Below are 12981 nucleotides of genomic sequence, written 5' to 3'. Positions count from 1 at the left end.
ATTATTTTAATTTTTCGTCTTTTCTTAGTTCTTAAATGTGCGTTATTTACAAACTAATATGAAAAAAAATAACATATGTTAACTTTACTAATCTCACATACATATGAATTGTCTCGTGAATGTATGCCAACAATTAACTTATTTTAAAAATAAAAGTGATAAAAATCGTTATAAAAGTATTTTTAAAATTTAAAAATTAATTAGTTGGTAAGGGAGGAAAAATACCCTTTTTCTTATGGCATGCAAGTACACTACTGGCAATGCCATTTGATTGCAGTGGGCTCATTGTTGTGGGCTACGCTTATTTGGGTGTGGGCATAACACCTAGGGCACGCTTGATTCGCTGTAATAGAATAGAGCTGTAATTGAACAGAGCAGTAATGGAATAGTTCAATTGTTTAGTTGAATGGAATAGAATAGAACTGTAATAGTATTATTGTGATTGGTTGAATGGAATGATGTTATAATAGCATAAGGAAAAAAACTAAAATGACTAGAATACCCTTAGTAGAATTTTTTTAGGTAGATTATTATTATTATTGGTATTAAATTTTAATAAAATTATTAATATAAATAATAAATAATTTAATCATATTTTAACATAATTATTATTAAATATAATTTAATAAAAATATATAATTTAATAAAATTTTTAAAATAATTATTCTTATATGAATTTACTAAAATCATAATATATAATAGTATAAAATAATATATAATATCATTTATTATTTTTAAATCGCAATACATATTTAATGTGCTAAAATATCATTAGTGGATGAAATAATTTAATTATTCTACAAAAAAATATTAGAAGTAATAAATAACTTGAGAATTATATTTTGCATAAATATAATATTCATATATTAACAAAAGGTTACATGATTTCATTAATTTATATGTCATAATCCATATGTTATAAAATTTTACAACATCAAAAGTTACAACATTACCATTGAATTTCTTCACAAAATGATGATCCAAACCAACAGGTCAAATAAACATAAATAAATACATAAGCATGGTCATTAGAGCTCGAGAAGGCACCCTCTGTGTTCCATTAAGAATTAATAATAAAAAATGATTTCATATGTCATCCATGATGCTTGTTGATCAAAACAATTCAACTTTTCTTTTTCCCATTTCAATTGTTGGAAACTCCATCATTCACGTTTGTTGTCCTTCAATTTCAATAGCAGCAAGCTGCTTCAAATGGCATTAGTGTGGATTGGATGACTGACTTTGCCATGGAGCAGATATGAAAATTCATCCATTTGCCTCAGCTCTGCAATTTATTTCCCAGCAATGGCCGAATGAAGGTGGATTCCATGTCATTATTTTCAGACACTGAATAAATTGGTTCATTTTCAGACAGATACTTGCTCTCTTCACTTTTTCCTAGGATAACCAGATACAATCCAGCTATTATCAATTCTGTTCCTACTACCCTGCAAGTTTCACATATTTTGCAAGCTATATTCAATGTCACTCCAACCCTGCAAAGTATGATTGTAGGCAACAATGTATGGGTTAAAAGTTAAGGCTTACCCTCCCAAGTAGAATTCTTCACCCAATGTAACAGCAGCTATTAAAGCCGCAAGTAAGGTTTGCAGAGGCAAATACATTGAGACAAACAAAGGGCCTCCTCTATTAACAACATATATTTGTATAGCAAACACCATTGCTGAAGCTACGAGTCCTTGCACCACATCAAGCACTTTCCAATCATTTCAAAGGAAAACCGTAAACTCAACAATTTCAAGGATTAAACTGTAGGGGTTTTAAGCATTTTAACCATCTGCTTTGAGGCCAAGGGAGTATACAGCAGTAAAATTTTGCAATTTTCTCTCAAGGTCTGCACATATGTTCTATGCTTTTAATCAGATTTCCTTCTAAAAGTGACACACAATCCAAACTAGGAACACAGTCTAATTTGAAGTAGAAATCTATTAAACTGTTGTACCAACGGCGATTTAGCACCAAAACTTAAGATCATAGTCAAATATGGTTCAATGACAAATATATAATTGCAAAATCATCACATCAATGTCTCCTCTCACATCCTCTTCAACTATCATTACAATTTCTTCAAACAAGATGTTCCAGAACCAAACATCCATTACTCATCATCATTGGTTTTTCAACAAAAAAAAGCATAAACAGATCAATAAAAGTAAATGCATTGAATTTCTCCAGTAAACTGCATCTTAATCTTTCAAAAGTACTTGATGGTTGCATACCTTCTAGTAAATCAACGGCCAATATAACATACTTTCCAGCAAAAACTATAATCCTTTGCCCCTGATTTTTGTTTTGGCGATGCTTTAGAGCCAACTAAGCAATCTGAATTCCAGCTATTAGGTTCATCTCACCCCTCATTTCAAGACCTGTATGCATTGAAACGTACATGGAGAATAAGAAGGTAACGATGATGACATAGCTAATAGAGTGGAAGGAAGATGACTTTTAATTCAGAAATATGTAAATAAAATATCATAGATTACTCATTAATTACATGCTACTTTTGCATAAAAATGACAAGCTACACTAAATATAACTCCTGAAACCCAACAGCAATGACAAGTTCTCCATTTCTAAACTCTAATAAAAAGCTGCTCGTCTTTCACAGAGGTTATCAAACATGGATTTCTCACAGAACTGCATGCTTTACATAGGTCATGGTACAAATTTGCTAAAGTTAAGTAAAGTAAAGTACTCGTATGATCCAAATATCAAGCCGTAAAACTATTAATGCTGTTTTCCTTCCACATATACGTCAATTTTTCTTATTAGAAGTAAATAAAGTATCCTCCATGTCCGTTATAAGTTCATAAAGACTAATCCTTTTGGGTTTGTCTCTAAGGTTCTAAGTTCGAACCCAATTTCTCTCTTTAGGAGTGCAATGGTAAAGCAATACACGTACTTCTAAGGTTCTAATAGTCTCCAAACATGACTAAAAAAAATAAGTACCATGTATGCAAGACAAGATTTTTCCAAGTTCACTAGTAGGAGTAGCCAATACACGTACTCCTTTTCCCACCATAGTCAAAATCCCTACCGTATTCTTCGGATTAGACTGCCATTAATTCATTAAATGAAATCAAATTCCCATAATTTTACATTCCATTAAAAGGCAATCATTTTACTTGGGTTTTAGCTCCACAAATAAGACTAATAGCATCAGCTTGGGCTTGAAATCGAGACAGAGAATAATCGTCGTTTCGCATCCATTCTGAGTTATCAATGCATATCATAGTAGCCTAATTGACCGATTTGAAAATTGAAAACCAAAAAAGAAAAATCAACAAAACCCTTTTGAGTAACGAAAAAAGAAGAAGAAAATACTAAAATAATTGATGATTTAGAAGAAGGAGATCAAAAGAGGAATCTAATTGAATAGCTTACCTCGAGAACCATGGCTGCAAAAGCGACAAAAAACACAGAAGAGAAACCTTAAAAAGAATGGAAAAATCAAATAAGGAAAAAATTACTTGAAATATGGGAACAGAAGGAGAGAAAGTTACAGATCTGTGGGAGAAGATGAATGAGAAAATCTGAAATATGGCAAGAAAGTAAAGGAGAAGATGAAGGAGGGCAAAAATTGGAAAATGGAAAAAGAGAGCCGGATGGAATAGCCAATCGGATATGTGGGCAAGGAATGGCTATTACAGCCTTTTCATGTAATAGGGTCTGAATGGAATCAGACTGTAATGGCATTACAGCCAACCAAACGTTGGTTTGGTGGTGGGCCCACCGAATAGGGGGAATGCATTCCTATTCCCCCAATCAAACATGCTCCTAGAGTTTGAATAATTTTAACTAATTGATTAGAGAAATTGAATTTTGGTGTAACAGATTTGAGTAATGAGTTAGGAGATGAGTTGAGAATGAGAAGAACTATGCAAGCAATTAATTTTTATCACAAATAAAATTGTATTACTATACACATGGAGAAAGGTTCATCGAGGAGTATAAAGTAGTAAGATTTTGCCTAATTTAATTTCTTTTCATTATCAACAAATGTATTTAAACTATATTGCTTTACTTTTTCAAGAAAATAAAATTTATGTTTATACATATGGAGATAGGGTTATCATCACATGTGAAACTAAGAGTAAAAAGAAGTAAGCTTTTCTCTATTTCATTAACAACATTTGTATTTAAGCACATATTTGTTTAATTTTATTACTGTAACAATGTTTTCCTTGATGTTGATGCTTTATTTGACTGTAATTTGTAAAAAAATATTATTGAGGAGGATTCGAACCTAAGTCATATAGGTGAAAATACTAATAGTTTAATAATTTATTCAAGATTAACATGCTAAAGAAAAATACGTTTTTGTATAAAGTGCTTTTCAGAAGCACGCCCTAAAAGGCACGCTTTTAACTTTTTAGCGACCTATTTCTCTAAATAATAAAAGAATCGACCTAAATCTCCAACTTTTGTTCAAAATGGGCCATTTTAGCTAATTTAGCATTATTTTATATTACATTAACGTTTAAATATGAAAAACATAAAAATTGCCACTAGTGAACATTGAGTTGGCAACGAAGTACAATCTTTTTTCTTTTTGGGGGTAATAAAAGAGATTAAAACATTCAAAACAATAGCTAGATGATTATTGATAGGGGGTGGGATTGTGTAGAAACACTTCCTCCAGCATCCTTGTTGTGTAGGTCTCAAACACCACAAAAGGCTTTGATAAAGCACATGTTAGGGTTGGTTTTCAAATTGGAATTCATAAACTGAAGGAGTTCAAAGTGGTGGAAGGACTTGTATTTGATGGGGTGAGTCTCGTCCCCTACCTCTTCAAGTATATGTATGATCCCATCCATGAATGTAAACATGCCCAATGAGTATCTTATTCCCTTCTCCTTCATGATTACTTGATGATTACAAGATGGTATTCGGTCATTACTCCATGCCTAATCAAACCAACATCATTAAGCTTATCATTTTTTACTCTTCGTACACGTGAAATTTAGTCCATCTATTTTTATTTTCAAGAAACTTTTCGTATTTCAAAATTTAAATCTAATTATTAACTCCATTACAATTCTTCTATTAAATTTGTTGTTATGATATTTTGAAATAAAAAATTTCTCATTTGATAGCCATATAGTAAGAAAATATCATTGTTATGAACTTAAATTTAAAAACAAAAAAAATAATTTTAACTTTGCCTACAATTGGACCTACAAGTAAATGGAAACCTCTGCCAAAGTTATTTTTGGATTTTAACCTTTTTAACTTGTTCATTAATTGAAAATTTTAATTAGTCCAAGGGGTGGAACGATGATATAAAGATAATACGGAGTTGAAAGACGAGATTGGAGTACTGACCATCAAAGCATCCCCAGCCATGACAACGAAAGAAGTTGGCGATGGTGGCGGCGCAACCCATTGACCATCTTTCAATTGCACCTGCAAACCGCTGATATCACCTTGATGAAGTATAGACAAGAAAGTTTTGTCTGTATGAGGCAATAAACCAGCATTACTCTCCCCCATCTTAGGCTCACTGTATCTCAAGTATCGTAGAAGGTAGCGGGTGATTTTAATGTAATAATCGTAGCAATTTCCAACACCATAGCTTTCAAACAACATTCTCATCACGGTTCGATGAAGTTCTGCCACAACCTCTGAGTACCTTTGAGCACTTTCGCTAATATCCATACAAGAAATGAAATCCAAAGTTGAAGAAATTCCATAAAATATTTAACTGCAAATCTCATTGAAAAAAACAAAAGAAATTTATACCGAAAGCGATCGTTTCCAGCAGGCCACATGAGATTGGTGAACCTTTGAGTTCCATCAAGAGATGTTGGGTGGTCGATTGCCAAGGACTCGTAGAGTGGAACAGTTTTGTATTGTCCGAAATAACCGAAGAAAGGCATGTCGCTGGTGTTCCGCATTTTTACCTCGGTTGGGAGCTGGAACAGCTCTTCAGCTGTGGCGAAAACAGCGTCGTGAAGCTGACCAGGTAATTTATCGAATTTTGCTTCGAAGCAACCGTGTTCTTCCAGAGCTCGCCGGACATCCTTGAATGCCGATGCCCAACCGCTTGTTCCTGGCTTTAGATTTTCCTCAGAAAAATTGATGACGGGAAGCTTCATCTCTGATTCCAAACCCATAACGAATTAATAGAAGAAATGTTTTATTTTTGAAGATAAATCAAGTTGGCTTGTTGAGTAGGCTATTTATAGAAGAATGTCATGCGCATATAATAGTCACTAACCCAGGATGAGTTTCTTCCATTTTAATTTGTACAGATAATAAGTTTTGGGACAAATATTGAATGAATTTATAATAAATTTAATTTATTCATGTAGGATTGATTTTGAGATTTTTAAACTTGATGAGGTATGTGATGTGGATGGCAATTATATAGACATGAATGCTATTGGTTTTGTAAATAAAACAAACAACATAGTTACATGACATCATATCAATAATGTTGGTCCTGGACAACATCCGTGTGTAATTATTAAAGATGAAATGGTTTTGATAGTACGAAAGTATGTCTATATCTTTCGGTTTAGGGTTTTATATATTCAGAACATTGCCCACATTCCATTAAAAAAACATTGTGACATGTAATTTAAATTTTTATTCCACAACAGTTTTGAATTTGTTTAGTTTAATTAACTAAAAAAATCTTTATTTAATTTTGATATTGATATATTTTTTGAATTACTAGAAAGCAAATAATATTTACTTCCTCTAATTTATTATTTTATTTATTTTGCGAGTCACTGAGTAGGTATATAATGAGAAGGCCCCCTGGATTTGGTACCATCTATTACCTTCAAAACTTTGTTTTTTTAAGGGTTTAGGTCGAAGCTCAATTTCAATATTATCTTTAACCCATTAAAACATGATTAAGAAAAGGACAAGTTCCAACAAACATTTTCTTCCGTTTCTTCTTCAACAAGTTTTAGCTTTCAATCTACTTTGTTTTTAGGGGTTTATTAATAGCTAGTTTTTGGATTTCTCTTTTCTTTTTAGGGGTTTATAACTTTAGAATTTATTTGTTTCCATTTTTTCATTGTAATACCCAATTTTAGCCCGGGACTCATAAAAAAACTCAAAGTAATATCATTTGGCCCGATCGGAATTGCCCATTACTTGAAAAGGTTGAAGGTCCATCTACAAGCTTATGGAAACATAATCTCCAGGGATATGCAATCTTAGATATGATATGTAATCTTAGATATGATATGCAATCTTAGAAGATATGATTTTGTAATCTTAGAGATTTAATTTGTAGATACCCTTTAATCTCAGCCGTTGATGTAATTGATCTGTACCGTTGGATTTGGGGAGGCTCAACTATATATAGAGGCCTCTCCCTTCATTGTAAAAAGAAAAAAAAAGAGAGGAGGAATATAAAAAGAGAACGATTAGCAGTTTTTTAAAGGTGGCTTACTATTTTTTTTCTTTTGATTATTTTTTACTTATTTACGATTTTAAAAAAAGGGAGAAGGTGATACCACTGTGAATTTTATTTATTTTATTTAACCCCTCCGCCTTTTAATATTTTTGTAATTAAGTTTTTTTTAATTTACCCTTTTATTTATTTTTATTTCAATTTGGTCTAATTTGAACGGCGTCGTTTAGAGGAGAAGGGAAAATTGTCCTTCCAGCCCCTCTATGTAATTCGAGCGTTCAATTAAGTCCTCCAGACTTTATTTATTTGCAAATTTACCCCAGATCTTTACTGGCGATCCAATTTAGTCCATTTTCATATTTTCTTTAAAAATCAATATTTTTGATAATGCAATTGTATTCTTTTAATTTTTATTTTATAATTCTCATATGCAATTATTATTATTTTTTTATATGTATATTTAAGCATGTATTTATGTTTTTTATACTAAAATTTTAGATACTTATATTTTATATACACATGTTTAATTTATTTAATTAATTTTAATATTATATTAATTGTTTAAAACTTATGTATTTTTTTTATGTGTACAGTATATTTTTTTATTCGCTTATTAATTTATGTTTGCATATTTTTATTATTGTCTTGCCTATTTATTTGATATTTTGCACGTCATTATTTTGTTTATTTATATTATTTCTATGAAATTGTTGTATTTATTATTGATATTTGTTTAAGGGCATTCATTCACATATTCAACATAACATTACCCTATCTCTTATTTAATTTAAAATAAAACGCTTCAAAATAGAGGTAATACTCGTATTTAGGATTTCTCAAGGAAATTGAGCCCTAATGTATTGGGTTCCGATTTTTTTAAAAATCTAACAATCGAGGATTTCTCTTTAATCAAAAAAATAAGAACTCATTATTGGGAATTCAACATGTTGTGTCCTAACGTATTGGATGTGACACATTGATTTCTCGAAATGAATATTTTTTTTAAAAAATAATAAAGGAAATATTCCGAGTTTGAGATTTTAGATGAATTGTGCCCTAACGTATTGGGCTGCGATTTCTTAAATCTTGAATAAATGGATATTCTTTTACATTTTTTTATTGCACTAGTATTTTGCCCTAATTCATTTTTTGGGAAAATTAGAATGTCGTGCCCTAACGTATTGGGTGTGGTATTTTATTTCTCTGAAATGATAAGGGTCTTAATACGTAACATTTTAAGTTTTTGCTAAGGATTACGATTTTCAAATTTTCGACATTAAGACATTAATTAATTAACTAGGTACCAATTTTTTGGCGTAATGAGGGTGCTAATCCTTCCTCATACGTAACCGACTCTCGGACCCGTTTTTCTAAAATTTGTAGACCAAAGTCATTTTTAGGTGACCCAATCACACCTTAATAAAAGATTGGTGGTGACTCCCAATTTTCATTTTTTAAAGTCGATAACCTAAAATTTTTGTTTTTTTCAAAAAAATGGTTTAGACATTCATTATTTGGGATATGTTTTTAACAAATAATTTACTTTTTAACATGTTTAAAATAATGACTTTTATTATTATTTATATTTATATTTCCTTATGTTTTATCATGATTTTATCGCTAGTCACGAGTTAATTAGATATCAATTTAGTTAAAATTATATATTAAAAAAAATTTTATTATGATATATTTATACTTTCTATAATAATTTTTTTAAAGAAGATTTTTAGTTTAAACTACATTCTGCATTCTTTGGAGTATCTAGTATCATGGGAATTTGGCTTTTTAGAAGCAGATTTTTCCGACCACGACTCAAATTCTTTAGCATGCTGTCTCGGTTTTTTGCAGAGCTAGACTGCTGCTCAAACGGTGCAGGACTCGCTGCTGTTTCCCCGCCAGTCGTCCCCTGCTAATCCGAGTTCCTGGTGCAGGCCTCCTGCTGGTCAGTTGAAATGCAACATTGCTTTCCCTACGCTTCAGGCAGCTGGGTGGGCAGCTTTGGTTTGGAATGAATCGGGGGAGTTTGTAGTCTGCATTACAGGAACTTTTCGGGGTGCGCGAGGCTGTTTCTTGGCTCCGGGCTTGGTAGGTGGATAACATTATTTTGGAGGGATCGCCAACGTCTTTGGCAGGCCCTTGCCGAAATATTGATGTATCAGACTCTGGTTTATTGCTCCAGGATTAGGTTCGGTTAAGCTCTATGTTCGCCCTTTTGTCAGCATGAAGCAAACTTGTCAGATCATGTTATCTGTCCTTGTATTGTTTCTGATCTTTTGTGATTTGATTATTCTACGATTTCCACTGAGAAGGAGGGGAGTTAAAAGTAAAGGTTATTGTCTGGGGCTTAGAGTTTTCTTATATTTTAATTAACCTAGTTTATGAAATTTTCTTTTAAAAAAAACTATAATTTTTAAAATTTATGAATAGTTTAACAGTAGGATCCATCCTTTGTGTTGATTCTATATGATGCTAAAACATGATGAGAGTCGGTAGGTGACAAAAGGAAAGAAATGAATTTAATAATAATAATAATAAAATGTAATGGTTACATCTTATCTGTTACTGCTTTGTTCTATTATGTTAGTTTCCTACTTATGTTTTGGGTCAAATTTTTATCAATATTTTGTTTTCAACAAAATTGTGTAAAATTTTCAAACTTGTGGCAGCTTTTTGGTGAATATAATTTTTTTAAAATATTTATCCCACTAATTTGATGTAAAGTTTGACAAATAGCTAACGGTAATGAGTAGTAGATGCAAATTACGAAATTCAGAAAATGTATAACTTCAAATGCTTCTCAAGCAATAACAATTGCAATGAAGCTGCTCAGTTATTTAATTGGGATCAAATTTTATTTATTTATTTATGATTATTATTAAATTCTTTTTTTTATATTATGAGGTGTGATGTGGTAGTTGCTCATCTCATCCTTTAGTTATGAGGTCGGAGTTTGATCTCCACCCATGAGAATAGAACACATTTCATGGTCAATTGTTTACCTCTTTAGAAAATACTCATGACTAAGGAATTAGTCATGCCAGTTGGCACTGAACACCTTAATTTCGACCAAAAAATTCCGTTATCATATATATATATATATGAAATGCAAAATAGCACCATCCACATTGTCTTCTCTTCATCTATCATAAACTCTTAATTTTGCGTACAATGTTAATTAAATAATTTTATATACATGCATATTAATATTTTTTATATATCAAACAATGTAGATTCATTTTCATGACATGTAAGATGAACATATTATATTTTGATATTACTGAATAATTTGGTACAATATTGTACAAATATATAAAACAAGAGATTAATAATATATTTGTTCTCATGATAATAATACTATTAGGAATGTGGTCCTAATTTTCGTAAATAAATAAATAAAAAGTGGTCCTTATTAAATAATTGAGCAACTTATAATTATTAGTGGTGGATAGAACTTGGGCACATGAGTGAAAATCCCAACAGTTTAATTATCTATTCAAAGCAAACAAGTTACTAGAAAGAAGTGTGTCCCCGTTAGCAAAGACGGCTTATTTCTTTCAAAAAAAAAAAAAAAAAGAGATCGATTCAAATCCTTAACTTTTATTTAAAATTGGTTTTTCGGCTAAATCAGGGTTTAATTGGATTTATTTTATAAATTTAAGTTTGGGCACTTTGTGAAAATTGATTTCGGGAGTTGGGTTTAAAGTACTTGGATTGAATTTGAGCTTAAATATTTTTTTAATAGAATTTTGTGCTTTCATCCATTAGCTTTTAATTTATAATTATATATAAAAATATTTTTCTATAATTACATCGTGAAAAACCAGCTCAATTCGACGGTGGAAGTGACCAAATCGAAGTCCATTCATTCTTACAGGGAAACTAGATTCGAATGCTTTCGTTGGAGATTCAAACCGAGAAAGAGAAGGGAAGGTGAGAGGAGTTTGGTGGCATTGTCAGTTGTAGCAGATAATTAATGGCTACGTTTAGGATTTTCTCAGGTCAAGGCAAGAAGAAGGAAGAAAATGAGAGGAAAATAAAAGCAAAGAGAGAGAAAAAAAAAAAAAGAATAGTGGTGGTCGGATGGTGAGGTGGTGGCGGCGACTTTGAATGTTAGGGTTTTTTCAAGGAGAAGAAAAAAGTGAAAGAGACTATATTCAATAAAACTGTTATCTTTCATTACATACACAATTGAGTTTAAATAGAAAAAAAAAAAAAAACTCACAATATAACTAAAAAAATAGTTCCTTCATTTTAATAAACTACTAAAAAATAAAAAAATTTTCTTAAAAAATCTCACTTGATTATTCTAAGATTATATACCCAAATAACTTAAAAATTATCTTAAAATATATGGGATATAATAGGCCAATTTAGCCCGGGCTTAAAAAAAACCTAAAATAATAAAACAAAGTCCAAAATTATATCATTTGGCCCGATCGGGATAGCCCATTACTTGAAAAGGTTGATGGTCTATCTACAAGCTTGATGCATATGGAAACATAATCTTCAAGGATATGCAATCTTAGATATGATATGTAATCTTAGATATGATATGCAATCTTAGAAGATATGATTTTGTAATCTTAGAGATTTAATTTGTAGATACCTTTTAATCTTAGCCGTTGATGTAATTAATCTGTATCGTTAGATTTGGGGTGGCTCAACTATAAATAGGTGCCTCTCCCTTCATTGTAGAGGGGGGAGTTGGGGAGTAATAATATATATATATATATGTAAAAAAAACCATTTTTAATTTAAAAAAAAACGGGGATCGACTTTGAAAATAAAGTGGGAGTCGCCACCAATCTTTTATTGAGGTGTGATCGGGTCACCTTAAAAATGATTTTAGGTCTACGAATTTTGAGAAAACAAGTTCGGGAGTCGGTTACGCACGAGGAAGGGTTAACACCCTCGTAACGCCCAAAATTGGTACCGAATTAATTGTTTAATGTCTTAGCGTCGAAACTTGAAAAGATTTTTAAATATGATCTCATGAAATGAAAGCTTAAATAATTGAATTGACTAAATAGACAGACCTATTTCAAAGAGATAAATCGCCACACTCAGTAACTTAGAGTGCAACAATTCAATCTTCGAAGTTAGATTCGTCTTTCCTTTTTCTTTTTCTTTTTTAAATTTTTTTTAAAAAAAATCGTATGTTTTAAGAAGGATATTTGATTATTTTAAGTCAATCGAGAAATCAGAATCCAGTAAGTTAGGGTTCAATTTCTCGAAATTCTTAAACATCAAATATTGCCTTTATTTTAAAATCGAGATAACAAAATGTCATATCCAGTAAGTTAGGATCCAACATTTTGAAATCTTAAGAACTTTATTTTAACAATTGTATGGTTTTAACAAAATAAGCACTTGGCTATCTAAATTCATCGAGAAGAATTAAAGCCCAGTAAGTTAGGGCACAATTCACTCGAGAACCTATGAACCAAACATTTTTTAGGATTATGAAATAAGACGATTATAAGCTTTAATTAAATTCAACTCTTACAAATGGCACAAGATCGAATAACGATACAAATAACGTAAAAGATGAAATACAATCTAAATTTAAACTAAAAAACAATTAAGTG

General features: G+C 31.0%; 3 protein-coding genes across 5 annotated transcripts; all 3 read right to left on the bottom strand.

Moving 5' to 3' along the window:
• Positions 1-1279: 1279 nt before the first annotated feature.
• On the bottom strand, positions 1280-1682 carry LOC128033836 (WAT1-related protein At3g53210-like). Its single transcript, XM_052622103.1, has 2 exons — positions 1549-1682; positions 1280-1448 (listed from the first exon to the last, which is right to left on the bottom strand). Exons 1-2 carry the CDS (start codon positions 1680-1682, stop codon positions 1280-1282), a joined length of 303 nt encoding a protein of 100 aa, XP_052478063.1.
• A 247-nt stretch (positions 1683-1929) lies between these two features.
• On the bottom strand, positions 1930-4002 carry LOC105777660 (uncharacterized). 3 transcript variants are annotated; one of them, XR_001128377.2, is made up of 3 exons: positions 3525-4002; positions 3406-3419; positions 1930-2387 (listed from the first exon to the last, which is right to left on the bottom strand). XR_001128377.2 is itself a non-coding variant. In XM_052626086.1 (3 exons), exons 1-3 carry the CDS (start codon positions 3715-3717, stop codon positions 3138-3140), a joined length of 330 nt encoding a protein of 109 aa, XP_052482046.1. In that variant the 5' UTR covers positions 3718-4002; the 3' UTR covers positions 2395-3137. The 3 variants fall into 3 exon arrangements, 1 of the variants encoding a protein (XP_052482046.1); XM_052626086.1 differs by lacking the exon at positions 1930-2387 and adding an exon at positions 2395-3260; XR_001128372.2 differs by having other exon boundaries at positions 3406-4002.
• A 460-nt stretch (positions 4003-4462) lies between these two features.
• Positions 4463-6244, bottom strand: LOC105777693 (probable 2-oxoglutarate-dependent dioxygenase AOP1). Its single transcript, XM_012601070.2, has 3 exons — positions 5764-6244; positions 5347-5668; positions 4463-4928 (listed from the first exon to the last, which is right to left on the bottom strand). The coding sequence occupies exons 1-3, from the start codon at positions 6135-6137 to the stop codon at positions 4683-4685; spliced, it is 942 nt and encodes a 313-aa protein (XP_012456524.1). The 5' UTR covers positions 6138-6244; the 3' UTR covers positions 4463-4682.
• Positions 6245-12981: the final 6737 nt, after the last annotated feature.

This window comes from Gossypium raimondii, chromosome 2 (genome assembly GCF_025698545.1).
Source record: "Gossypium raimondii isolate GPD5lz chromosome 2, ASM2569854v1, whole genome shotgun sequence".
In the NCBI taxonomy this organism is placed as follows: Eukaryota; Viridiplantae; Streptophyta; class Magnoliopsida; order Malvales; family Malvaceae; genus Gossypium; species Gossypium raimondii.
The sequence above is the reverse complement of the archived record's forward strand: the minus strand, read 5'-3'. Positions and strand labels throughout refer to the sequence as shown.